Source organism: Gastrolobium bilobum, unplaced genomic scaffold, assembly GCF_033153095.1.
Source record: "Gastrolobium bilobum isolate Gb01-03AN ecotype WA unplaced genomic scaffold, APGP_CSIRO_Gbil_v1 utg112232, whole genome shotgun sequence".
In the NCBI taxonomy this organism is placed as follows: Eukaryota; Viridiplantae; Streptophyta; class Magnoliopsida; order Fabales; family Fabaceae; genus Gastrolobium; species Gastrolobium bilobum.
This window is the reverse complement of record NW_026899018.1, coordinates 43,029-70,000: the sequence shown is the minus strand read 5'-3', so window position 1 is coordinate 70,000 and position 26,972 is coordinate 43,029. Positions and strand designations below refer to the sequence as shown.

The window sequence follows — 26,972 nt, the reverse complement described above, 5'->3', positions numbered from 1 at the left end:
AGCATCGTTCCTCAAAATCCAGAGTAATCTCTTGTTGGCCCAGGAGACGACCAATTATCACTTGGGTGCAGTCCATGTATTGCTGACGGTCGAAACGCGCAGGCATTACCATCTTGGGACGCCTGATGTTGGGGAAGCCGTGGACAAGGTCCCTCTCCGACAAGCTGAGCGCCCTGCTCACAAGAATTTCAGGAAGAGGAGGTGAACCTATAGCCTCAGACGGCTCAACAGGGTGGTCATCTCCTCCATCGCCCGAAGCGTTGTTAATTGTCGGATCGCCTTCAGAAGCGCCGTCCCGGGTCAGACCGCCCCCAGAAGGCTCAGTGCGCCTCGCCTGGGAAGATCTTGGAGGTGTTAAGCTCGTTGTCGCACCTCGTAATCCAGAACCAAGTGTTGATTCACTTGCAGAAGAGTTGCCAGTCACGCCAGTAGGATCTCTAATAATAGGGCGGTTAGCCCGTTTCTCAAGTTCACCAGCAGGGATGTCAGCAGCAGACCGAACTTTCTTCTTTTTAGGGCGAACCTCTATGGCTTTACCCTTGTCCAAGCTTTTCCTTTTTGAAGGAAGGATGGTCTTAGTCTAAGGCGCTACGCCCTGCTTGGCCTTCACTTTAGTTGCTGCATCACGCGCAAGCTTTAACGCATCGGTCGCCATGTTTCCAACTACAAACAATAAAGACACGAGTCAGTATAAACACAAGAAAGGGTAAACACAAGAAGCGACAGAATAAACCGCCACAAATAAAACAACAATGAACGCCACCACACCTCCATGGCACAACACTTGCTTCGTGGGCCACCTGCCAAGACCCCCCTTTACTTCCAAAAACCATTTAATCGCCTTTACCTCCCCAGGAGACAAGACCCCTAGAGCAAACGAGTAGTGACCGGCCGGCGTTTCGTAGTGAGCCTTAGTCTAGTATAGGGGAAACCAACACTCCCCACTCGACGGATCAACAAAGAAAGGGAGCTCACCCTCGCTTAGCACCGGTTCAATCCAAAAGAAGGTACGCGTCCAATTCTTATAAGAGTTGGCGTACTGGGCAAATATTGATCCAATCGCATTGCCCGCCTTCAAAGAAACCCAACCAAGCTTCGTTTTCTTGGAGGGCGACACTTGAAAACAATAGAAGAATGATCGTACAGAGTAGGCCATATCGAAATACTTGCATATACTCTCAAAAACTCTAACAAACGCCCAAGCGTTGGGATGCAGTTGCGAAGGCGCAACCTGTAAGTGAGATAGCACACCCATCTCGAACTCTGACAACGAAAACCTCACCTTCTGATCAGTAAAGTGCGTTTTGTACACCATAAACCGCCACCGTGATCGCTGCGCCATAAGAGGCGCGTCGCAAGCCCGTCGATCAGCGCCGACCACGACCGGTGGCCACTTCACCTCTATTGCGCCATTTTCAGTTATGCTGAAGCTAGGCTCACCTTTATAGTCGCTGCGTAAGATGCTCTTGTCAGAGTAGCTTGAAGAGGTTGAGGCCACTACTGAATCAACCCACTCCCGCGCCCCGAGACCGTCGTCCGACTGAACAGTCGCCATAAGTCTGGAAAATCTTTATAAGTCCTACCTAGGAGCGACAAACACATAGTCAATCCTCTAAACTTCACTGACGCCAGGAAGACCATTGCAAAAGGAAACGAGATAGTCCAACCCACCCTATCAACACTCCTGTCACCTCCAACACCCCCCACGCCAAGCACAACGAAAAGGAAAAAGGAAAAATTAAACAGTTAACTCACCATCAGAATCCGAGGTATCTGATGAACTTGAATAAAAATCTGAACAACTCAGGTTAGAAGGCCACCAAGCAGGTGGTATCTTATAATGCCCTATGTCCTCAAAAATGGCGTCCCACACGCCATTCCTTGTAAGGCGACCATCCTCCGGGTGGTATCTACCCAAACGGTTCTCTGTAGACTCATCATACATACGACGATGGAATGATTGGGGAATTGAGGGAATTCGACCATGAGATGAACGAAGGGCAACTGAAGAAGGGCAAGGGTGGAAATAATACTCCAAGGGACGGTTTTGTCGCAGGCGATTGATGTTGGATACGGGTCCAATTAATCGACCAGTTCCAAGATCAGAACGCCGAGAAACACGACGACGTGAAGCGAAATTCTGTCTCCTAGAGCCAGCAGGCGAACGCCCACCAGATCTGGAATTCTTCTCACCAACTAAATCGTGGCGCCCTCTGCGGCGCCCACTACGGGGAATGGAACATGACGCCTCACCAGCATACGGTAGGACAGGACCTAAAGCTCTTTCGGGAAGGAGATTTTGAATCTCCTTTTCGCTGAAACCCAGAAGTTCGGGTACTTTCCCGTGCGGAAACTTCTCAACCCCAGGAACTAAGGGACGACTTTGGGCGCAACTAGCAAGATACTCTCGCATTGCTGGCCCCACCGCACTATTCCCCAGTGCCTCAAAGGCCTCGTCAAACTCCTCTTCCTTGATTTCTACTTCCGATTCAGGAAGTATGAGGCCTGGGATAGGTTCTGTAAACCTAACCACCGATACAGCAGAAAAAGGAGTAGAAGACAACCAGAAATGAGAATAGAAACGACAAGAGAAGAAGGACTACACCTGAGAATCGCAGAAAGGGAGAGAAAAAAGACCGACACTATCACACCGAACTGAGGATAGGGAACAAAGGCTTTGAGCAAAGCGTAACGGTGTAGGTTTTGCGTAAGAAAGAGTCCCAACAAAGGGACTCCCTCCCGTTTTATAAAAAAAAAGGGGGGGGGGGGGGGGGAAAGAGAGAGGTCTCACACAAGTCTCAGACAAACACGTGTAAGGAAAGAAGAGGTCTCACACAGACACGTGTAAGTCCTCCTCACTTAACCGTACGATGACACGCTCATCGTGCGATGGGCGGTTAAGGAGAGGGGGCAAAGTGGTCACTTCAAAGGGACAAGTCACCAGTCGTGTCGCATTAATGCACCGAACCCTATGACCTTTGGATGCCTGCAATAAATAGTAATGATGGGATAACTCATCATTACGGCTCCTCGGAAACCGAAAAGCCTCTTAAAGTGTCTTTAAGAGGCAGCCTTTTCGCTTCCGTCACCTACCAATCCCCGTCATCAATGACCGTGTTACAGCTATCACCAAAAGCAATCACCCGTACTCAAGCATTTCACATCGCCAAACAACGTGTCGCCAAATCCTATCTACCGAGGCGCCAACTTATGCTTATAACCAGGATGATGCTCATAGCGCCACGGCGATACGAGGCTTTGTAGTCATTTCCCTCTTGAAGGACGCCCCAATAGAGCGCCAGTATTTCCCTCTCGAAGATGCTTTAGTAGAGCGCCGGTTTCACACCGCCCTGACGGGAACGACCAAAGTCTTTAACTTGGCACCATCCCACGGTAGCTGCCAAGCTAGGGGGCTCCTGTTCTGGATGGCCCAAGTACTGGAGTGGCAGCCCAAGTACTGGAGTGGCCCAACTACTCAGGCCCAACCCTCAGCCTTGTTCCGCGTCAGCCCTTAGGGCTGATGTGGACACTCACGATCTCCAAGACTGCAGCACGTCCAAGAGATACACCAAAATGTCCCACTTCGGGACATTAACCGCTAAAGACAGTCGCCATAAGCACTGCAAAGGAATCTGCCCCTTTGTTCAGTACTGACATTGCCGGGTGCAGTGGTGGCAGCACTGCCATTGTGGCAGTGCCAACCACGCCTAACACTGCCATCATGGGCGTGCATCCCAAGAAGGGTTGACCCCCACCTCACCAACCTGCATCATCTTCCTTATAAATAGCCCTCATGGGGCACACCAGAAAAGATCTTTTATGTACTGTTGTTATGCCCATTTACTTCCAAGTCATACTCTTGTTATTCATCTGCCATTGATATCAGCTTGCTACCTCTTGGAATAATACTTTCTAGCCTGGTCTTTACCTCAGCTAGGGGTATAATCCATATAATAACATTACCCTCAAGGGTACATAGTAGGCTCACAGAACTGAACGGTACAAGTACCAACACAAATTAACACCCCAGGAATTAATTCAAACGCAAAATAGAATGATTGAAAAATGATGAAAGTGTCAATATAATTGATAGTGGCTACGGCAAGTCGCCAAGGGATAAGATACTAACGAGGATGGATTCACTTAAGATTTTAAAGTATTATTTTTTAATTAAAAAAACATTGGTATTCAATTATGCTTTTTAAGTAATCTAGAAAAGTAATGTGACATTCAATTAGAACAATTAAAATATTTTTAAATTGTATTCAAATCTAGTGATATTTAATTAAAATTCTAAATAAGAAATAAAAATTATTTTGATATTAAAAATTTGATTATTATAATAAATTCTTTATTAAATATATTTTGTGTAACTTTGTAATAGGGGTGTTCATCAACCGATCCAAACCGATTCAAACCGCGGTGACCGAACCGAATAACCGATAACCGAATAAACCGAAAACCGAAAACCGATTAAAAACCGCAAATTTTAATTGGATTGGATCGGTTTTTGGATGGGTTGATGAAAACCGATCCAATCCAAACCGATCCAATATATTAATTTCTCTCTACCTACTTGCTTATTTCCCTAATCATAGCCTAAAAATTTCTAAACCCAAGACCCATTATCCCATCAACTAAACCCAAGAAAAAATCTAGTCATATCTTATCAACAAAATTTTATCTTTATAGAGCTTCATATCTCATTGCCAAAATTAAAAAGATTATATTATAGTTTATTAATGCTTTTGTATTTCAATTTTTTTTTACAAAGCCAATATATACAAAAGATGTTATTTGCACAATAATCATGAAATAAATTTTAGGATTTTCAAAAAACCGAAAACCGATCCAATCCAAACCGAAAAAAATTGGATTGGATCGGATCGGATTTGAAAAAAAATCAAAACCGAATGGATGATTATATGATCAAACCGAAGGGATTGGATCGGATGAATTTTGCTTCCAAAACCGATCCAATCCAGACCGCGAACACCCCTACTTTGTAAGACATGTTTGATATGAATTTTTTTGGGAGAAATGTTGGAAAAGTGGGATGGGAAATTTTTTTTTACTATGTTTGTCATGAGTAAAACAAAAAATAACCACAGGATAGTTTTCATTCTCATTTTGAACTACTGGCTAAAAAATTTCTCAACTCACCGATGGAATTGTTTTTTTCCATGAACTAGGAATCGCGTTTCTACCATTTTTTTTTTCTTTTCCGTGAGAGAGGCTGTAAATTGTAATGGAGGCATTACTGTTTAGCAAAACAAGTTGTTATGGATGACAATTCTAGGGAGTGGTTTGTCTCCAAGTCCACCATGAATGTGAGCAAAGCCAGAAACAATGTTCAAGTTGAGCAACCATGCTATTATTACTAGCATCATCATGTTGCGCATGAGAAATCCAAGAACACAGTCTTCTACTTTCATATTCATGTTTTCACAAGCAATTTCGTGGAACAAAATTCGAATAAGTCAGTCTTGTATGGGTTGATATGCAGTGTGGATACAGAGAATAATTCTGTTTTGACTTTGTTCCACGTTATCGCTTGCTTCTTCAATGGAAGAAAATGGAGAGGGCTTTTTCAGTATTAAAATGAACATTTGATGACTAACAACACATACAATTCAAAAGGATAGGTAATTTTGTCATTTCTAATCAGATTCCTATTAATATTTTACAATCAACCAAATATAGCATTTATAAAATTAACCTAACATTATCGGTAAAAATTTGGTCTACTAAACATTTTTTCGTATCTTATCTGAAAATAATTTCCTATACCAAACGTCTCCCAGTAAAAAATATAAATCCTATTTGATGTTTTGCAATCTATCGTTAGCCCATAAAATTTCTTGAAATTTCCCTGCTGTATTTTCCGCATCAACCAATTTTACCTTTTCACAAATCAAGGCATTGACCTATATTACTGTTTTACCTATGATATAGGTGTAGTCTATGTAGCACCGACGCGACACGACACGACGCGACACGTGACACGATACGACGCGATACGTGACACGACACAACGTGACACTCTGACACGTCAATTCTAAAAAAATATGAATTTCGACACGTCGGGACACGTTTTAATATTAAATATTTTAAATTTATATAGTGTATATTTCATTTAATATTCAATAATTTAACAAAAAAATAAAACTAAACTAATAATACCCATTAATTTAACAAAAAAATTAAATCATTTTTTTTTTTTTTGATAACAAAATTAAATCATTTTCGTAATACCATTATATTAATCTAAAGCAAAAATAATAGCATTTTGCATTGTTTCCTTTCTACATCAAATAAAGAAATAATATCGTAATGCATTATTCAATTTAATCCTAATAGTTACTGATTAAGTGTATTAAAGTAAAATTAATTAATATCATGTCATTGTCAACTTGGTCATTTCAAGTTAAAAAGTTGAATATGTTTGCTTGAGTCTAAATGGGCATTTGGTTCAAGAGAAAATTTTTTTACCAGGAAAATAGAATTACTAGAAATATTGTGAGAAAGTGATTTTGCTAGGAAAGTTTAAAAAAAGTTGTTTGGTATGTCAAAATATTATCGGAGAAATTGGGTTAAATTTTCTGAGTGTATGTTTGGTTGAAGGTAAAATATTGATAGAAAAATCGGTTAAAAATACTAAAATAACCTTTATCATACTTTATGAAAATTGGTTAATAATACCAAAAAATTTATGAGTGTCTTTTTTGTCTTTTCAATAGAATGTGTCTTTCCATTTACCCATCTAAGTGCAAAATACCATCTTAGAAATGGTATTCTAAATAGTGCTCTCTATCTCATTTGCTTCCTATTTTTCAAAAGCTAGGGAAACATATTAGATGGGGAAATTATTCAATATCTTGAACCAAACATGGTGATCCCAAAACACCAAAGTGAGATCCATAGAATTGTTTTTCAATAACTTGAACCAAACACCACCTAAATATAGAAGTTGTCTGTCATTACTCATTAGTTTTCAAAAAACATGTCTGCCATTAGTTCACAGTGAATCGAAGAGTTAGTTCAAGGTGAATCGAAGAGACAGTGAAACGAAGAGAAGAGACCACAGCGAGATGCGGATGAGAGAGATCACAGCGAGAAAGGCGGATGAGAGAGACGGAGAGACCAGATGCTCAGATCAGTGAGACGCGAGCGAGAGAGGCGATAATGAGGTGATATATTTTATTTTTTAAAAATATAATTTTTTTAAAAATATTATATTTTTTATGAAAATGCCATTTGACCGTGTCGGACACGGTCAAATTCGTGTGTCGAAATGGTCAACGTGTCGGTAAAGTTGACCACGTGTCGGATACCGTGTCGGAGCGTGTCGGCGTGTCAAATCGTGTCGGACACGACTCTCCTTGTTTTTACAAGTGTCTGTGCTTCCTTGGGTGTAGCAACGAAGATGATTTTGTCTTTTATATGAGAACAAATTGGAGACGATGCAAGCAATGTTATTAAACTCGGCTCGGTGATTGACCCGGTCGAGGTATCGGATCACTGGGTCACTGATTCAACTAATGAGTCACTGGTTCAACCGCATGACTCGAAATTTATAATTTATATTAAAAAAATTATAAACATACTCAAATAAAAAAATATACCAATTTCAAATATTCTAATATGAAAAATAATAATTACAAACCATTATCTAACAAAGATTTTAGATTTCATAATAAGTTTTGACAAAGATGTTATTATGGAATTTGCACAATCCTAATGTTCAGCGATCATGAAAAAACCAAACCAGATCATTCAGTGATCATACGTACAGTCAGTAACATACAATCAACTTCAATTCCATAAACTTAGTCACTTATTTCTATTTATCTAGCAACCAATTTGGAAATGGTGATAATATATCTTAATATGATCTTATCATCCATGAACACAACAGAAACTGATTTTAGCAAACAAATTAAATAAGTAGAAAGTAGCAGCACATTTGCGATGAGCAGTATCACTTCAAAAATTGATATACAGAATCATCTGAGAACATTCATTATCACATAGATAAAGATGAAAACTATGAAAACGGATATGAAGAAGCCTTGAACAAATTCTATATTAGAAGAATTAGAATCATATTGCTATCAATATTAAGTGTGTCAAGGCAACATCTGATATCACAATGATATATCAGTTTAACATTAGACAATTTCAACATTTCCATTTGGCAATGCACTCATCTGCAGTGTTTTGCCATTGCCAGATGCTAAAAACCGTATAGATGGTAAGGAAGGATCAGTAACAGATTCAATCTCAAGAAAGTTTAGATCAAGTGCACCAGATCTCTTCAAACTCAAAACAAAGACAAGTACAGTTCAACCCAATAAGGAAAGCGCCCAGTAGTTGCTCATCCCATGAATCAAACCTCAAGCTATAGCATACCCAACAACAATCCTTGATAAATGGCCAAGAAAACTTGCCTGAGGAACAATAATTGAAGTAAAAACAAGCGATTCAAACGGCGCAAAACTGATAGGAAGAAAAAGAAATCCAAAGAGATCCAACTTGGAAGAAGGTTGCTTCACACTCAGAATTGTCATCCAACCAAAAACAACACAGGAATACCCGACGACCGTCACACGCCGAAAATACTCAAGCTTGAATCTTTGAATCAACACGTGGTAGGGAAGCACATCCATTTTTTCTGCTCCCATCGACAAAAAGCTTAAAAAGGTTTCCCACCACCGGATCATCCTTTAATCTTAATTCAAATCAAATTTTAAGGATGCCCATTTGGTAAAAAAATTTGTGTCAAAACAATGGTGTCATGTTATGAATATTTCTGTGTGTTTATTCTTCTTCTTCTACTGGAGTAATTATATACATAAATGAAGACTTTAGGTTCATTACAAATTAGCTGTCAATCAGCTATGAATAAGGAAATGAAATAACATGTTACTATTTCTATTTAATACAAAACTCTTATGATTATGTCAATCAACTGCAAATAAGAAAATTAATCTATTTAATACAAATCTCCTATGATTATGTAATTGTGTAATCAATGATTAAAATTCCAACAACTGTACAACTCAGAAATATTATCTCATTTCAACACTCTCCCTCAAGTTGGTGCATAGATATCAATCATGCCCAACTTGTTAATTGCTTCTTCAAACACTTTTCCTGATATAACCTGTTCCGGATGGCTCAAGTACTAAAGTGGCCCAACTATCCAGGCCCAATACCGGGCGTGACCCCGCGTCAGCCCTAAGGGCTGACATGGACCTTCTCAACCCCCAATGTAGCAGTAGGTCCAAGGCATACACCAAAATGCCCCACCTTGGAACACTAACCATCGAAGGCGACTACGACAGACACCGCAAAGGGAAACTCCCCCTTTGCCCGGTGCTGACATCGCCAGAATACAGAGTGCGCAGCACTGCCACAATGACAGCGCCAGCACGCCTAACACTGCATCATGGGAGTAAATCCCAAGGAGAGTTGACCTCCCCCTCACCAACCCACACCGTTTCCCCTATAAATAGCCCCCATGGGCACACCTTACAGGTATCTTATGTATCGTTATATTGCCCATTTACTTGAGTCATATCATCCTTTTGCTTATTATCTATTCACTGCTTACACTTGGCTTTATACTTCTTAGCCTGGTCTGTATCAGTGCTAAGGGTATTATCCATACATTGACTCATCCCCATCGGGAACATAGTGGGCTTATAGATCTCATCGATACACAACCTTTGTCAAGATGTCGGCTAACTGATCTTCAGATTTGATGTAGGGGAATTGAATAATTTTTTGATCTAGCTTTTCCTTGATAAAGTGTGTATCCACTTCTATATGCTTGGTTCTATCATGTTGAACTGGATTATGAGCAATTTCAATAGCAGCTTTATTATCACAATGTAGCTCCATAGGCTGATTGTAGCAGATTCCTAAGTCTTGTAGGATGCTCTTAATCCACAACAATTCACACACTCGATGTGCCATTCCTCTAAACTCTGCTTCTACACTCGATCTAGCAATAACTTTTTGCTTCTTACTCTTCCAAGTAACTAGATTGCCTTCAACAAAAGTAAAATATCCCGAAGTTGACTGTCTGGTAGTTTTATCTCCAGCCCAATCTGAATCTGTGTAGCCTTTAATTCTGGGACTATTATTTTTTGAGTAAAGCATACCTTTCCCTGAACACCCCTTTAAATACCTCAATATTCGATACACAGCAGCCATGTGTTCCTCACTTGGATTGTGCATAAATTTGCTCACAACACTAACTGCATAAGCAATGTCTGGCCTAGTACGTGATAAATAAATTAGCCTTTGATATCTGCCAACATCAGTCTATACTTGATCAGGATATAAACCCAATACATGATTCATTTCAATTGGTGTTTCTGCTGGTTTACATGCTGTCATTCCTGTTTCTGCAAGTAGATCTAAAATGTACTTTTTTGTGACAAAAAAATTCTCTGATTTGATCTAGCAATTTCAATTCCAAGAAATTACTTTAATGATCCTAGATCTTTCATTTCAAACTCATTTGCTAAATGTCTTTCCAATAACTCCATTTCAAATAAATCATCACCAGTCAAAACCATATCATCAACATACACTATTAACACTGTTACCTTTCCTCCATTATGTTTTATGAATAGGGTGTGGTCTGCATTACTTTATTTGTATCCAAACTTCTTCATGACTAGAGAGAACCTGCCAAACCAAGCTCTAGGTGATTGCTTGAGGTCGTATAGTGCTTTTTTTAATCTACACACTTCATTTTCCTTCAAGTTGGCATGTTTGGTGCCTGGTGAAATTTTCATATATACTTCTTCTTCTAAGTCAACATTTAAAAATGCATTCTTTACATCAAACTGCTTGAGTGGCCAGTCCCTATTAGCTGCTATAGAAATCAGAATACGAATTGTGTTCAGTTTTGCTACTGGTGCAAATGTATCTTGGTAATCAACCTCGTATTTTTGTGCGTATCCCTTAGCAACTAATCTGGCTTTATATCTGTCAAGGCTGCCATCTACTTTAAGCTTCACAGTAAACACCCATTTGCATCCAATTGATTTCTTACCGGTTGGTAAAGGAACCAGGTCCCACGTTGAGTTTTTTTTGTTAGGCCTTCATTTCTACATTCATGGCTTCCTTCCAATTTGGATCATCCAAAGCATCCTGCACATTGTTAGGAACAAATACACTAGACAATTGATTAACATATGCAATATATGATTCTGACAACCTATGATTGGACATGTAGTTACCGATAGGGTATTTGACCTTAGAGTTTGGATCTGGTTCATAAAGTTGTTTTGGTGAGGCCACATTAATGGTTTTATATATCTCAACACGCCCCCTCACACGAGAGCTTATTGGGCTTGAAGGGTGGATAATGCACATGCCCACCTACCTGTGCGAAGAAAGAAATTCCATTACAAAGAAAGTGAGGGGCGATGAGGTTCGAACCCGGGATACGAGGCTTTGATACCATGTAAAGAACCTTGGGATACACCACCCTAAAAGCTAGCTCAAAGGGTGGGAGTGTCCAAGGTCTTATAAACTCCACAATAGCTGCACATACAACTAATGTGGGACTATATATCTCAACACGCCCCCTCACACGAGAGCCCATTGGGCTAGAAGCGTGGATATTGAACATGCCCAATTTTTGATTTACCTTTTGTGCTTTTATTTTAATTCCACTTTAAAGTGGGGGCAGTGAGGATCGAACTTGTGCTCTGATACCATGTCAAAACAATGGTGCCATATTATGAATATTTCTGTGTGTTTATTCTTCCTTTACTAGGGTAATTATATACATAATCAGGACTCTAGATCCATTACAAATTAGCTGTCAATCAGCTATGAATAAGGAAATGAAATAACCTGTTACTATTTCTATTTAGTACAAAATGAAAGTAAAATGGCCTTGAAGGCCGTAGCATGTGAGAGGGAATTTTTTTTTCATATGCGGAATTACACATGCAATCAAAAATCATGCTTTATGGCATGTGATGTTACACTTGAATATAAAATAATAGAAGAATAATATGTTGTGTATTGATCTGTGTCAGAGAGTTACAATATATAGAGACCCTAATGGGCTTAAGTGAAAGGCCCAAACCTAACCCAAACCTAATCCTAATACAGTCAGAATACAGTCATAATATTTACGGATAAGACGGAATCCAATCATATCTAATCATATTTAATCATATCATATCTAATATTCTAACACTCCCCCTCAAGCTGGTGCGTATATATTATGAGCACCAAGCTTGTTACAAATGTATTCAACCTGAGGACCTCTAAGAGCTTTAGTGAAAACATCCGCTAGTTGATCAGAGGAGTTGACGAAAGCAGTCTTGATTTCTCCTGACTGAATCTTTTCTCGAATGAAGTGACAATCAATCTCTATATGTTTGGTCCTCTCATGAAAGACAGGATTAGAGGATATATGTAGCGCAGCTTGATTATCACAGATGAGTGTCATGAGTTGTTTCTGTTCACAAAGATGAAGCTCCTGAATCAACTGCTTTAACCAGACTAACTCACAGGTAGCATTTGCCATTGCACGATACTCAGCTTCTGCACTAGATCGAGCAACAACAGGTTGTTTCTTGCTCTTCCACGAAATTAAGTTTCCTCCAAAGAAGACACAATAGCCATAAGTAGAGCGTCTGTCCGAGGGTGATCCTGCCCAATCAGCATCTGAATAACCACAAATTTTTGTATTTCCCTGATCTGAATACAACAAACCTTTTCCTGGTGCTCCTTTGATGTATCGGAGGATCCTCACAGCAGCATCCCAATGTGAATCACAAGGGGAATCAAGAAACTGACTAGCCGTACTAACAGCGAAAGAAATATCTGGCCTAGTCACAGTAAGATAGTTGAGCTTCCCAATTAGCCTCCGATAACGTCCAGGATCAGATAACGGCTCCCCCTGTCCGGGCAATAACTTGACATTAGGATCCATAGGTGTATCAACTGGTTTACTCCCCAACATACCAGTTTCTTCTAGGATATCCAGGGCATATTTCCTTTGACAGATAGAAATGCCCTGTCTGGATTGCGCCACCTCAATTCCCAAGAAGTAACGCAGCTTCCCAAGGTCCTTTGTTTGAAATGTACTAAACAAAAACTGTTTTAACTGACGAATTCCGTCTTGATCACTTCCGGTGAGAATGATGTCGTCAACATAGACTAACAAATAGATACACTTATCAAGAGATGTAATCCTATAAAACACAAAATGGTCAACTTTACTGCGGATTAAGCCAAACGCCTGAACAGCAGAACTGAAACGACTAAACCATGCTCGAGGAGACTGCTTGAGACCATATAAGGATTTCCGAAGACGATGGTCATTATGATCAGGCGTTGATGGAGAATTTCCTTCGATCCAAGGAATATTGGGATGTAGTTACCAATGGTGTTGTTGAACCAGCACTAGCAGAAGGAGCTCAGTTGACAGCAGCACAACGAGCAGCTCATGAAGCAGTAAAGTTGAAGGATTTGAAGGCGAAGAATTATCTCTTCCAGGCCATTGACCGTTCTATCTTGGAAACCATTCTTTCCAAAGAAACTTCCAAGGATATTTGGGACTCCATGAAAAAGAAGTATCAAGGCTCTGCAAGAGTAAAGAGGCAGCAGCTTCAAGCTTTACGCTCGGAATTCGAAACACTTCGAATGAAGTCGGGAGAATCAATTGCAGATTATTTCTCTCGCGTGATGACCATTGTCAATAAAATGCGAATTCATGGAGACGGGATAGAAGAAATAACTGTCATAGAAAAAATTCTTCGATCATTAACAGCAAAATTTAACTTTGTTGTTTGTGCTATAGAAGAATCTAAAGATATAGATGATTTGTCACTTGATGAATTGCAGAGTTCATTGGTGGTGCATGAACAGAAGTTCAAACAGGAAGACACAGATGAGCAAGCATTAAAGGCTTCTACCAATACTCGTTCCAACAATTTTCAAGGAAGGGGTAGAGGTAGAGACAGAGGCAGAGGCAGAGGAAGGTCCACTAACTTCAGAGCCAATAATGATCAATTTCAAGGCAGAGGCAGAGGAGGAGCCCCTGATAAATCCAAGGTAGAATGTTTCAGGTGTCATAAATTTGGTCATTATAAATCTGAATGTTATACTAAGCTGCCAAATAGCAAAGAAAAAGGAGAAAGTTCAAACTTTGCAGAAAAGGAGGAAGGTGAAACCTTATTGATGGTTGCGAAAGATGAAGAGTTCAAACTTCATCTTGGACTAACAACCATTATTAGGCCCAATACCTTTAATGCTATATCATCATGACATTAAGGTGTTAGTGTATGACCCATTAGGTCCAATATAGCCACTGACATAAATGGGCTCGGGCCCAACAAGCCCACAACCCATTTAATGACAACACAGAGCACTAGCAATGCTTTGTTGCCCCAGAGCTAGTTAGATTAATGACTTGATCATCCTATTACACATATTTGGTTTCCGTATGTATTTCTTTTCGTCTCGGTTACCTTCCCATAAAACCTAGGGTAAGGAAGCGTATCAACCCTTGCGGTTTAGAGTAAGCTTTATTCGAAATTGGGAATCTTCAATTTACTGACTCTAAAGGCAGATCATCTCATGATCTCTTTTACTATGCATAGATTCCCGCGTCCCTATAAATGTCATCTCGATTTCTCCGGTTTACAGATAACCTAATCTCTCACAGAGATTTGACGAATTCCTTCAACTTATCACCCTAGCCCTGTGCTCTTTCAGGACAAGCCCAACAGTATACCTATGAGTCTCCATGTTTCAGGAAGACGAGGTATACAGTCAAAGCATGCCTTCTAGAACACAGTCTAGGTAATAACTTCTGGTCTAAGGAAAGACATACCCAAATATAATGATACTCTCTGTGAGATTTCCTCATAGAGTCTCTTTTGTGAGTCTGTTCAGTGCGAGCTATACCCTTATAGATCCACCCACAACTTTAGCTAAGACATCTCCATATCTGTAGCTCATGAGGTCTTTACCTTGCATCCGAATACAAGTAGATAAGTCGTGCTAGTCTTACCCGAGATCACTGATCCCCATTCTCAGTGTCTCTAGACTAGGAACATAAAATTAGGAATAAATATCCAGTATCCTTGAATCCTCATGATCGTGATCTTATCACAGATACTCAAGAGATACCTATTTTATTCCAAGGGGTTTATCCAGTTACTCATATAAAATATTAACAGTAATATTGAGACAAAATATGAAACAGGATAAATAGTGCTTTTATTTATTTGCGACAATACAAAGGTCCACATATGTCCTAATCTAATTAAAAGATTGTCTCTAGGACATCCATATACTAACACAAAACTCCTATGATTATGTCAATCAACTGCAAATAAGAAAATTAATCTATTTAATACAAATCTCTTATGATTATGTAATTGTGTAATCAATGATTAAAATTCCAACAACTGTACAACTCAGTAAATATTATCTCATTTCAACACCTTGCATTCTTAGAAATTCACTTGAAAAACGTTTCTGTTGTTGCATATTGGTAAGAGTAAGGGGTACCACATCGACCCGGATATGGAAAAGAAAAACATTTATAAGCATTCAGAGAAGCTCACATGATACTTTAGTTGCGTGCCCATCAAGACCGGGTGGATTGTAAATAAACCGTGGGGTCAGTGGTTTTGGTAAAACCGGCCGGTTAAACTCGGTTGAGTCCGGGTTGAATACATGACCGATCTATTGCGTGGCTCGAACCGGTGAGAGGACCGGTTCACCGGTTACCAAGTTGACTCGGCCGGTCCGAGCAGAATTTACCATCATTGGGTGCAAGCATATAAAAGGAGATACAAAAGCGTAGTGGCAAGTTTGTGTGACCGGCCATTAAAAATGGGGATTGATTCATTCCAATTATTTTGAGAGGAAATATCTTTTGTATCCTTAACAAAAATTATGGAATTCATTTTAATTTTTTAGGAAAAAAATTTGATTTATTATTTTCTAAAATTTAAAATAGATCTAATTAATTTAAATCATGGTCCTTCTAAAATAAAAAGAAGATTCACGTTAATTCCTAAAAAAAAATTAATATGAGTTTATTTTAAAATTAAAAAGATTTCATAAGTTGACTTTTTTTAAAGATTAAATTAGATCCCGTAATATTTATTTAGGACTCAAAATATACTTTAATCTTAATTTCATTTTAAATTTGAATATGCTACAACTTCAAATAACGAATAGACAACTACAAAATTTGCAGTCAATTGAACTTTTTTTTTTCTTTGGGCTCTAACGCCCAATTGAACTATTTTAGTTTCTACATATTTTTGGCTTAATATTTTATTCATCATAGTCATGATGTTGTGTATTTTTGGCTTAGTATATGAAATATGGAACATGCCTTACTTATACCCAATGGTGTTAGACAGCCCTAAAATGATATTGTTTTTGTTTCTCTTGCCAAACTAAGCTACATAACAGCCCCAATGCCAGATAATTGTCGTTAGTCCACGTCATCCAAATTTAGATAAAATAAATAAATAATAAAAAAATCAAAATTTTGATGAACTTAAATAAAATAAATAAATAAAAATAAATGATTAAAAAGGGAATTAATATTTTTTATCTTGTAAGAAATAATTTTATCTCCTATACATATGGGATCCATATTTTTTTTCTTTTCACATGACAATTCCATGTATTTTTATATATGTAAAAAGGGTTAAGTATTTGTCATTTTAAATGACATAATTTTCTATGATTTTTAATGAAACTATGTCGTTTTAATATGTTTTTGATTTTTTTATACATATATTTTTTATTAAATTAGAAAAAAAAGAAAGTGGAGAAAAAATAATGTAAAAACATATCAAAATAATATAATTTCTAAAAATGACGTAAAATTATATAGTTTAAAATGAGAAATATTTTTCGCCATCTAAAATCATGAAAACACTAATTTGTATAAAGAAATTGAGTAAGTTATTTTAAAATAAGCCAAATGAATTCCCCATTTTGTCATGGCCAAGAACCATAACCGATGCCACTACTTGTCCTGTTGCTAACCACACGTTTTGTTACGTTTCTTGTTCGTCATTTTCTCTTTGTTTTTCTAATTTCTAGTCTACTTTGTCTTGCACATTAAGACACTTTCTCAACACTCTCCTTTCTAGTTTCTTGCTGTGGATATGGGGAAGCTTATGCATGCCATTCAGTACAATGGCTATGGTGGAGGCCCTGCTGGCTTAAAGGTTTTTCAACTTCATAATATTCTTGTTAATTCATTTTTTTATTTATTTTGGGATTAAAATTTTTCTTTCAATTCATGCCTCTGGGTGTTTTTGTTTTTGTTCCTCAATCCTCATACATTGTTGTTGTTGTGCTTTTATTGTATTGATTACTAGTCATGATGCTGACCAGAAGGTGGAAAAAGTCTTAACTGTTTCTTCTTTTCTGTGAATGTGAATTTGGTGGATTATTTGATAAAGTGATAGAGCAATAATTGATATAAGAGAACACAGAAGATGTGAGAGAAAGAATGAATTCATGGACCAAATTGCAGTAAAGATCTAGCAACCGTGATTAGATTTATAATTTGGGAATTACATCTTGTTACTTGTGTTAAGAATTGGTGGTATTATTAATGGGAAAAAATGTGTATCATTTTAAAGGATGTAAAATTGTGTCATTTTAGGTGAGAGAAAGAGATAGATAAAGGAGAGAGAGGACAAAAAAAAGAAGAAGGTATGAGTCCCACCTCTTACTCTCTTTGTGAGAGTGAAATGACAACAGTGTTATTTAAAATGAGAAATACTTTTTCCGTTATTAATTAGTAGTCTCTCTCTTGTAGAAAGGACATTGATTTCTTTCAATCCTATCTTCTGTCGAATTATGACAGCGTTATTATAGGCCGAACCTCCTCTACCAAAATATGCCTTCTCTTCTTGTTAACTTAAGTATGTGTAATTATATAAACCAATGTTATTGGCCTAGTCAAACATTTTCTTCACATCTCCTTTTTAAAATTGTAGGGGTAAGGCTGTGTATAATCGATCCTTATCCTTACCCTTGCAAAGTAGGAGAGCCTTGTGCACGAGGACTTGTCAAACATTATATGGCCATATAAACATATATGGTGACTGAAACTAAGACATTTGGAGTCCAATGTAATCTAATAAGAATTTGTTCTCCTAACCTAAATCTGACTTCCTCAATCTTTTTCAAATGAGAAAACTTCTTTGTCCTTGTATTACATACATTGTTATCAAAATTTAGTGGATTATATGAGGTTCCTTGGACAAGCATGTTGTGCTTCTCTCTAGAAACTGATCAAAAGCAGTATGTTATGATGACTTCTTTGGAAGAGAAGAGACTTATACCTTTTTCCTCTCTTTAATAAACTCCCTTCTTTTATTGAGGATAAAAAGGGAGCTATGAATAGACTTTTCTGCTAACAACAAAAAAAACCACCACTCCCCATTAAACCCTGACTGGCGAGGGTGGGGCGAGGGCAATAGTCAAATTATAAATAAAGCTCCAGAGGCATTGTTTACCTTGCTCCTCATTCAAGAGATGCTTTATCTGTGGTTTATGAGTGACATACAGGGATTTTGGGTTGGCATCATTTAAAAGGATCACTTAGAATCGTCACCTCCATATCCATACCATTTGAAGATAATATCTATAACAAGCATTCTAGCAACTTTATCCGTGTGCCCTTCATATTTTTATGAGAAAAAGTTCAATCTGATATAGAAAATGCATTTTATTTTAACTTTGTGCTTAGGAAGCATCAATGATATAAAGAATATTTGTAGATTAATGTAGGAAATTAGAATTAAAAATAATTCCGTTTCCGTTTTTTATTTTCTATTAATTAGTGGATAGGAGGACTAATGACTCATTGCTGAGTCATCCTCATTATTCTTTCTCATTCTCTCTTGTATAAATCTCTCTATCAGTGTAAATCATTGTGAATCAATATAGAAAAACAATTCTTTTAATTTCAATACGGTATCAAGAGCAGGTTCGTTCCTACCCTAGATCAGCCACCCTCAAGGCTGAAACCAATTCAAAAATCATCCAAACACGAACCAACCTCTTCCAAATCCCATAAACCATACCTACAGACCTCCAATCGAGAAGGTGGAGTAACCATTCAACTCAGTAGGCTTCGACGAGTTGAACGCCACCGGACCCATCGCCGTCAGACGTCCCACACACTGTCACACTCGCGGCCACTCTCTGGCGCGTGTAGCCCACACGCCACCTTCCCGGAATTTTTTTCCGGCACGACCTGCCTAGATCATCTCATCGGCCTCTTCTCTACCTATTCTAGTGGTCAGATCTAAAATCGGAGCAACTTGATTTTTTAATCTACGGTCAAACCTTCTCTCTCTATTCATGGCTTCCTCAGATCGTTCTTCCGCTTCCTCATCTGCCCTAAATTTTCAGTCCTTTAGAGACAACTTAGGTATGCAGATCACTAGTCATCGGTTGAACTGTAAGAATTTTTCGCAATGGTTTCAATCGATTAAGTTGGTCATCCGGGTAAAAGGTAAGATGGGTTCTCTCGAGGGAAAAGTTAAGAAACCTGCTGAGGATGCTCCTGATTATGAAAATTGGGAGATTAATAATTTCTTGGTAATGGCATGGCTTACTAATTCCATGGAACCATAGATTGGCCAAACCTATTTATTCTTCGATACTGCCAAGGAGATTTGGGATGTTGTTCAACGAAATTATTTAGATATGGAGAATACTTTTCAAGTCTTTGAACTGAGAAATAAGTTGAGAGACTTTCGTCAAAAGGGTATGACTATTACTGAATATTTTACTGCACTAACAAATTTATGGCAGGAGCTGGATCTTTATTATGCATCCGATCTTAAAGGATTGGAAGCTAATACCCATTTCAAAAAACACTTGGAGAAGGAACGACTTTATGATTTCCTTGCTGGCCTCAACCGAGATCTTGATGAGGTTCGTGGATAAATATTGGGGCACCGACCGTTACCTTCACTTGCTGATGCCTTTGCTGAAGTTCGTAGAGAAGCTAGTAGACGGAGAGTTATGCTAGGAGAAAATGAGTCAATTGATAAGTCTGCATTGGCTGCCAAACGTACCATTGACCGTTCCTCTGGAGAATCAAAACGGGATGGTCGTCCTTGGTGCACCCACTGCAATACCCGTGAGAAATGTTGGGAAATCCATGAGAAACTTGCAAATTGGAAGCCAAAAAGACAAAATAAAGGTCGTGCATATCAGGTCTTTGCTGATGACAAGGTTGATGAGCCTCATGTATCCTCTGACTCTGATGGTGTCTTTCTTAGCAAGACTCAGTTTGAACAACTTCAGAGACTTCTAACTCAACCTCCTAAGGCCACTAGTAATGTGGCCCAGCAAGGTACAACTTTCCATGTTGATAGTCAAAATCATTGGATCCTTGATTCTGGAGCCTCTGACCATATGACATGTAATCCGACCTTGTTTTGTTCTTACACTCCATACTCTGAACCTTCTCGGGTCAAGATCGTCGATGACAGCTTCTCCCAGATTGCAGGACACAGAAGCATTAAACTTTCTGAGTAGATTAATTTAACATCAGTTCTCCATGTTCCTTCTCTGGCTTGCAATCCCATTTCCTTTAGCAAGCTGACTTCTGAGTTGCATTGTTTTGCTAAATTCTTTCCACATGGTTGTGTTTTTCAGGAGCAAGACTCGAAGAGGATGATTGGCAGTGCTAGAGAGGATGGTGGACTTTACTACTTTGAGGAGGATGTGACTCATGAAGCTGTTTTTGTGGAAAAAGACTCTATGTTTCCTTTTGATTCATGTAATGATGTTATACTGTGGCACCGTAGACTAGGCCATCCCAATTTTATCTATCTTCAGAAGTTGTTACCAAACTTATTTATTAATAAAAGTCCTAGTTTGTTTTCTTGTGATATTTGTCAACCTGCCAACCATACTCGTGTTCATTATCCTTCTAAAACTCACCATGACTCTTCCCCATTTTCTTTAATTCATAGTGACATATGGGGACCATCTCGTGTAAAGAATATTTCAGGTGCTCGATGGTTCATTTACCTTCATTGATGACCATTCCCAAGTTTGTTAGGTATACCTTCTAAAGGACAAGTCAGATGCTGCATTCATTTTTAAAAAGTTTCATGCCATGGTTCAAACCCAATTCCAAGTTGCTATACAAATTCTTTGTACAAATAATGACAAAGAGTATTTTAACTCTATTCTTGGAGAATATCTTTCCCAACATGGCATCCTTCACCAAAGCTCGTATCTTGACACACCCTAACAAAACGGAGTTGCGGAAAGAAAAAACCAACATCTCCTTGAAGTTGCTCGAGCTCTTATGTTCTCTATGAGTGTTCCTAAATATCTTTGGGGGGAAGCCGTTCTCACTGCCTTGTATCTAATCAATCGAATGCCATCTCGCACTCTCAACTTTCAGTCTCCTCTTTCTAATCTTTTCCGTACCTTCCCTTCCTTCCGAGGCATCTCCTCCCTACCTCTCAAGTTATTTGTTTGCGTTGTATTTGTCCATATTTCCTCTCATCAATGGTCAAAGGTTGTACCTAAGTCTCTTCGGTGTGTCTTTATAGGTTATTCTCCTACTCAATGTGGCTATAAGTGTTATTCTCTCTTTGTAAGGTCTTTGTCTCTGTGGATATCACCTTTTCTGAGACTCAACCTTTCTTTCCCTTGACTTCTCTTCAGGGGGAGTCTATAGGAGCAGATGAAGATCATTCATGGGAACCTACTGATGCCACAGTCTTACCTCTACTATTGGAAATAGGAGGAGCTACAGAATCCTCACCATCAGGAGCCTCCTCAAAGTGGGGACAAGTTTATAGCAGGCAAAAAAGCCTCCTCAAAGTGTGAGTAATCCAGAGCCTCTACACTGCCAGGATTCTGAACCAAGTTCTAGTTCCAGCACCCCAACACTTGAGTGCCATGATAAAAATGATCTACACTTGCCCATTGCTCTTAGAAAAGGTACTCGATCTTGTACTACTCATCCTATTTTTAATCATATTTCATATGAAAAGTTGTCCCCCGGGTTCCGTGCTTTCAATACTATGTTGTATAGTACGAAGATATCAAGAAATATACATGAGGCTCTCAATGATAAAAAAATGGAGGGATGCTGTCCTTGAAGAAATGAATGCTTTGGAAAGAAATGGAACTTGGGAGATAGTGACCTTACCAAAGGGAAAATAGGCAGTAGGATGCAAATGGGTGTTTACAATAAAATTCAATGCAGATAATAACATCAATATGTACAAGGCAAGATTAGTTGCAAAGGGGTTCATGCAGACTCATGAGATAAATTATCATGAGACTTTTGCTCCAGTTGCTAAAGTCAATACCATCTGAGTTCTCTTATCACTTGCTGCCAACCTAGATTGGCCTCTGCAACAGTTAGATGTGAAGAATGCATTCCTAAATGGTGACTTACATAAAGAGGTCTATATGGATCCTCCACATGGTTTTGAAAAGGGAAATTGATCGGTGCGTAAACTAAAAAAGTCTCTATATGGGTTGAAACAGTCTCTTAGAGAATGATTTGACAAATTCACACAAGCTTTCAAAAGAAGAGGCTTCACTCAAGCACAGACTGATCATACTCTCTTCCACAAACATTCTAAGGATGGTAAAATTGCTATTCTTATTGTGTACGTAGATGATATAGTTCTTACAGGTGACGATAGTGAGGAATTGAACTCCTTGAAGAAGTATTTAGCAGCTCAGTTTGAACTGAAGGATCTTGGAACTCTCAAATATTTCCTTGGTATGGAAGTTTCTAGGAGCAAAACAGGCATCACTCTCACACAAAAGGAATATGTTCGAGATCTTTTGTTGGAAACAGGAATGTTAGGGTGTAAGCCTGCTGAGACACCCGTGGAACCTAATACCAAGTTAGGTATTGAAGATGGGAATGGGGTGGAAAAAGAACAATATCAGAGATTGGTTGGCAAACTAATTTACTTATCTCACACGCGACCTGACATTGCCTTTGCGGTGAGTATGATTAGTCAATTCATGCACTCACCCAAGAAGAAACATCTTAGTGCAGTCTATAGGGTGCTTAGATACCTCAAGAACACTCCTGGAAGAGGATTATTCTTTACAAAGGGGTATAAAAGGACAATTGAAATCTACACTGATGCAGATTGGGCAGGCACATCAGTAGACAGGAGATCTACCTCAGGCTATTGCACCTATGTGTGGGGAAATCTTGTTACTTGGAGAAGCAGAAAGCAAACAGTGGTTGCAAGAAGTAGTGTTGAAGCAGAATTTCGAGTTTTAGCTCATGGAGTTTATTAAGGAATCTGGTTGAGAAGACTTCTTCAAGAGTTAAAGATCTCATATTCCCTACCAATAAAACTATATTGTGACAACAAGGCAGCTGTCAGCATTGTTCAAAATCCCGTTCACCATGATCGAACAAAGCACATGGAAGTTGATCACCACTTCATCGAAGAAAAATTAGATGATGGAAGTGTGCGTAAGATGTATGTTCCTACCAAAGATCTCACTAAGGGTCTACACCGTCTAGCCTTTGAAGACTTGATTGGCAAGTTGGGAATGATCAACATTTACCTCCCAACTTGAGGGGGAGTGTAGGAAATTAGAATTAAAAATATTTTCGTTTTCATTTTTTATTTTCTATTAATTCGTGGATAGGACTAATGACTCATTGCTGAGTCATCCTCGTTAATTCTTTCTCATTATGTGTAAATCATTGTGAATCAATATAGAAAAACAATTCTTTTTATTTCAATAATTACAAATGCTATTTATAATTTATACTTATTGCAGCATGTTGAAGTTCCCTTACCCACTCCCAGTAAAGATGAGGTTTTGATCAAATTGGAAGCAGCTAGTATAAATCCATTCGATTGGAAAGTACAAAAGGGCATGTTGTGGCCAATTTTTCCTCGCAAATTTCCATATATACCTGGTAGCTTTCTTTGCTTCTCTCTCTCTCTCTCTTCTCTCTCTCTTCTTGTATATTCATTTATATTAAATAGATTTTAGTATGTACTGGTTAAACATAGGCGTCTTCACCTTTAGAAATTAACAGTAAGTTCTTATAATAATATTTTCAAGCAGTTCTCTTTGACAAGGATCTGATGAATATCTTTCTCTTCTTAAATGTATAAAATTTGTATGTGATGATCTTATGCTCTATTAAAATACTGTTTATCGATGCATTGTATGCCTTTCTCACATCTCACAGTCCATATCTATATCAAAACATGTACTCATGCAGTAGGTTTTCTTATGTATATAAATTTGCAATCTTAGATCTCACTGTGCAATTGCATATTCACCAAAAGATCTGGAATCAAGAGCATACGTGACTGTTTTCAAATGTGAATTACATCATACAAGTTGAACTTGATATTTACGTCTTTTCCTATTGTTGAAACTTGATTTTAATTACGATGTAGTTTACAGCTTGAGCCTACCAAACATTTACTGTTTTAATTTATCTTATGTGTTCCAAATCTTTCAAGAGCGTCATGTTGAAGAAACTTACCTTCTGTAATAGGCACTGATATAGCAGGAGAGGTCGTGGAGGTTGGTCAAGTTGTCAAAAAGTTCAAACCTGGTGACAAAGTTGTAGCCGTTGTTAATCCCTTTGTAAGTTGTTGTGCATATATTTTTGTGGCCGCGTCTCATTTGAAAACATTACTGCTGGTATCCAGTCTCTTCTATTAATAGATCATTTCTTTGAAGACTTCACTCAGAAAGAGAATCATCAGAGAATTTTACATCTTCTGCTTTGTGCTGAAATCTTTCTAATTTTTCGTTTAGCTCTTTAGTCTTTGTTCGCATCTGAAATGATCATTTGATTTATACCTAACTTTCTATTATTAGTTACATACTAATTTTTTCTTGTATCTTATTGTACATGAACATATATATTGATCTATAAATTGCATTTGATCTTATTTTACTTGTTACTTCTATTAATTAAGTACATTATGGTGGTGTTTGCCTTAAATTATCTATTACCATAATGTATAAGACGAATTCTTGTAATTTGAGAGAATTTTTTTTTATCACTGTAGTTAGCCTGATTTAAATCGATAAAACCCCTCTTACATCACTAATTACAATGTTTCTTTTGTCTATGATCTATTTCTTGTTTTATTTTTAAATTATAAACAGGAAACAAAAACGTATTCATGTTTGTATTTAGGGTATCTAATCCGTGGACTTGAATTGACTACACTTAATGAAATGATACAAAGATGTTATCAATATACCAAAGTACAGCTTGGATGAGTTAAATACTTCAAGATTTGATGAGTAATATAAGTTTTTCCTAATACTTTTTCAGCTTTTCTTTGCTATTTATCATGTGCCAATATCAACCTGCCTCATCATAGAAAAGACTTGTTTTATGATTCAAGAAATTTTATTTTGGTAGAATGGTGGAGGACTAGCCGAGTTTGCTGTTGCGAAGGAGAGTGTCACTGCTTCGAGACCATCAGAAATCTCGGCATCTGAATGTGCTGGCTTACCTGTTGCTGGTCTGACAGCTCTCCAGGCAATAACCCAATCCATAGGGATCAAACTTGATGGAAATGGTGAACGGAAAAACATTTTGATCACTGCTGCATCAGGTGGTGTAGGTCACTATGCAGTTCAGCTGGCAAAGCTGGGAAACACTCATGTGACAGCCACCTGCGGCGCTCGCAACATTGAATTGGTCAAAAGCTTAGGGGCTGATGAGGTAATTGACTATAAAACCCTGGATGGTGCCGCTTTGAAGAGTCCATCTGGAAAGAAATATGATGCAGTGATCCACTGTGCAGTTGGCTTTCCTTGGTCCACCTTTGAGCCTAACTTGAGCATGAATGGAAAGGTTATAGACATATCTCCTAGCTCTGGTTCCATGATGACATTTGCTTTGAAGAAACTTACCTTCTCCAAAAAGCAACTTGTGCCTCTGCTTCTAATTCCAAAGGGTAAGAACCTTCAATATCTTGTTGATTTGGTTAAGGAAGGAAAGCTTAAAACAGTTATAGACTCCAAATATCCTTTTACCAAGGCTGAAGATGCCTGGGCTAAGTGTATTGATGGTCATGCAACTGGGAAGATAATTCTTGAGTTCTAGATATTGCTTAATAATGCTCCATAAACTTTGTACAGTTGGACACTACATTATATGAAATGATTCAGGAATACCGTGCAGTTTTACATTGGTATGACATGAATCAGTTATCATTTGTTGTGTCCCTAGATACTTACCACAAACAAGTGAATGGATCTCAATCTATTGGGTAAAAAAGTTGAGGCTTCACTGATATTATGTATTGTCTATATCATAGAGGATGATTGGATTTTTGTTGTTTGTACTTTAAATGTGTGACTTTTGGTTCAAGAAGGAATGATTTTAAGTGGCAGTTCAGAGGTTAACTGCTTGATCTAGTACTACTATTTTTATGTGGTTTCAACTTGTAATCCAAAAAAAAAAAACTTGTAATCCATAAACAAGGAATGACTTTTGTTTGTTTTTTGTTGTCTTTTTCTGTTTTTGCTTTTCCTTGTAATCCAAAAAAAAACTTGTAGTTCACTCCAAACCACAAAGTAGGATAAAGGACTCCTCCCTTGGAAATATCTGAAAGGTGTAAAACTAGTTTACATGTAATAAATTAGCTCAAATTTTCCTTATCTAATCATCTTAGTGGATATAGAAAGTAAAATACTCTTACTAGAGTAGGGAAAATGACGAGAAGTAATGTTCTGGAAATTTGATGTTAGTTAAGCTCTGTTTCTGAAGGAAGATAAATAACTGCATAATTTTTAGCATACTCGTGTAAGTCCTATTCAAATGTGGTATATTTGTAGGTAAAAGTGTTTGTCCTTGTTATAAAAAAAAAAAAAAAAAGTGTTTGTCCTTTTAAATAACAGAATTTATATCATTTCACTCTCAC

General features: G+C 38.1%; 1 protein-coding gene and 1 pseudogene across 1 annotated transcript; one reads left to right on the top strand and one right to left on the bottom strand.

Moving 5' to 3' along the window:
• Window positions 1-8,139: 8,139 nt before the first annotated feature.
• Window positions 8,140-8,684, bottom strand: LOC133286242 (RHOMBOID-like protein 13; annotated as a pseudogene).
• An 8,415-nt stretch (window positions 8,685-17,099) lies between these two features.
• On the top strand, window positions 17,100-26,531 carry LOC133286241 (chloroplast envelope quinone oxidoreductase homolog). Its single transcript, XM_061483631.1, has 4 exons — window positions 17,100-17,249; window positions 23,842-23,983; window positions 24,578-24,669; window positions 25,463-26,531. The coding sequence occupies exons 1-4, from the start codon at window positions 17,187-17,189 to the stop codon at window positions 26,150-26,152; spliced, it is 987 nt and encodes a 328-aa protein (XP_061339615.1). The 5' UTR covers window positions 17,100-17,186; the 3' UTR covers window positions 26,153-26,531.
• Window positions 26,532-26,972: the final 441 nt, after the last annotated feature.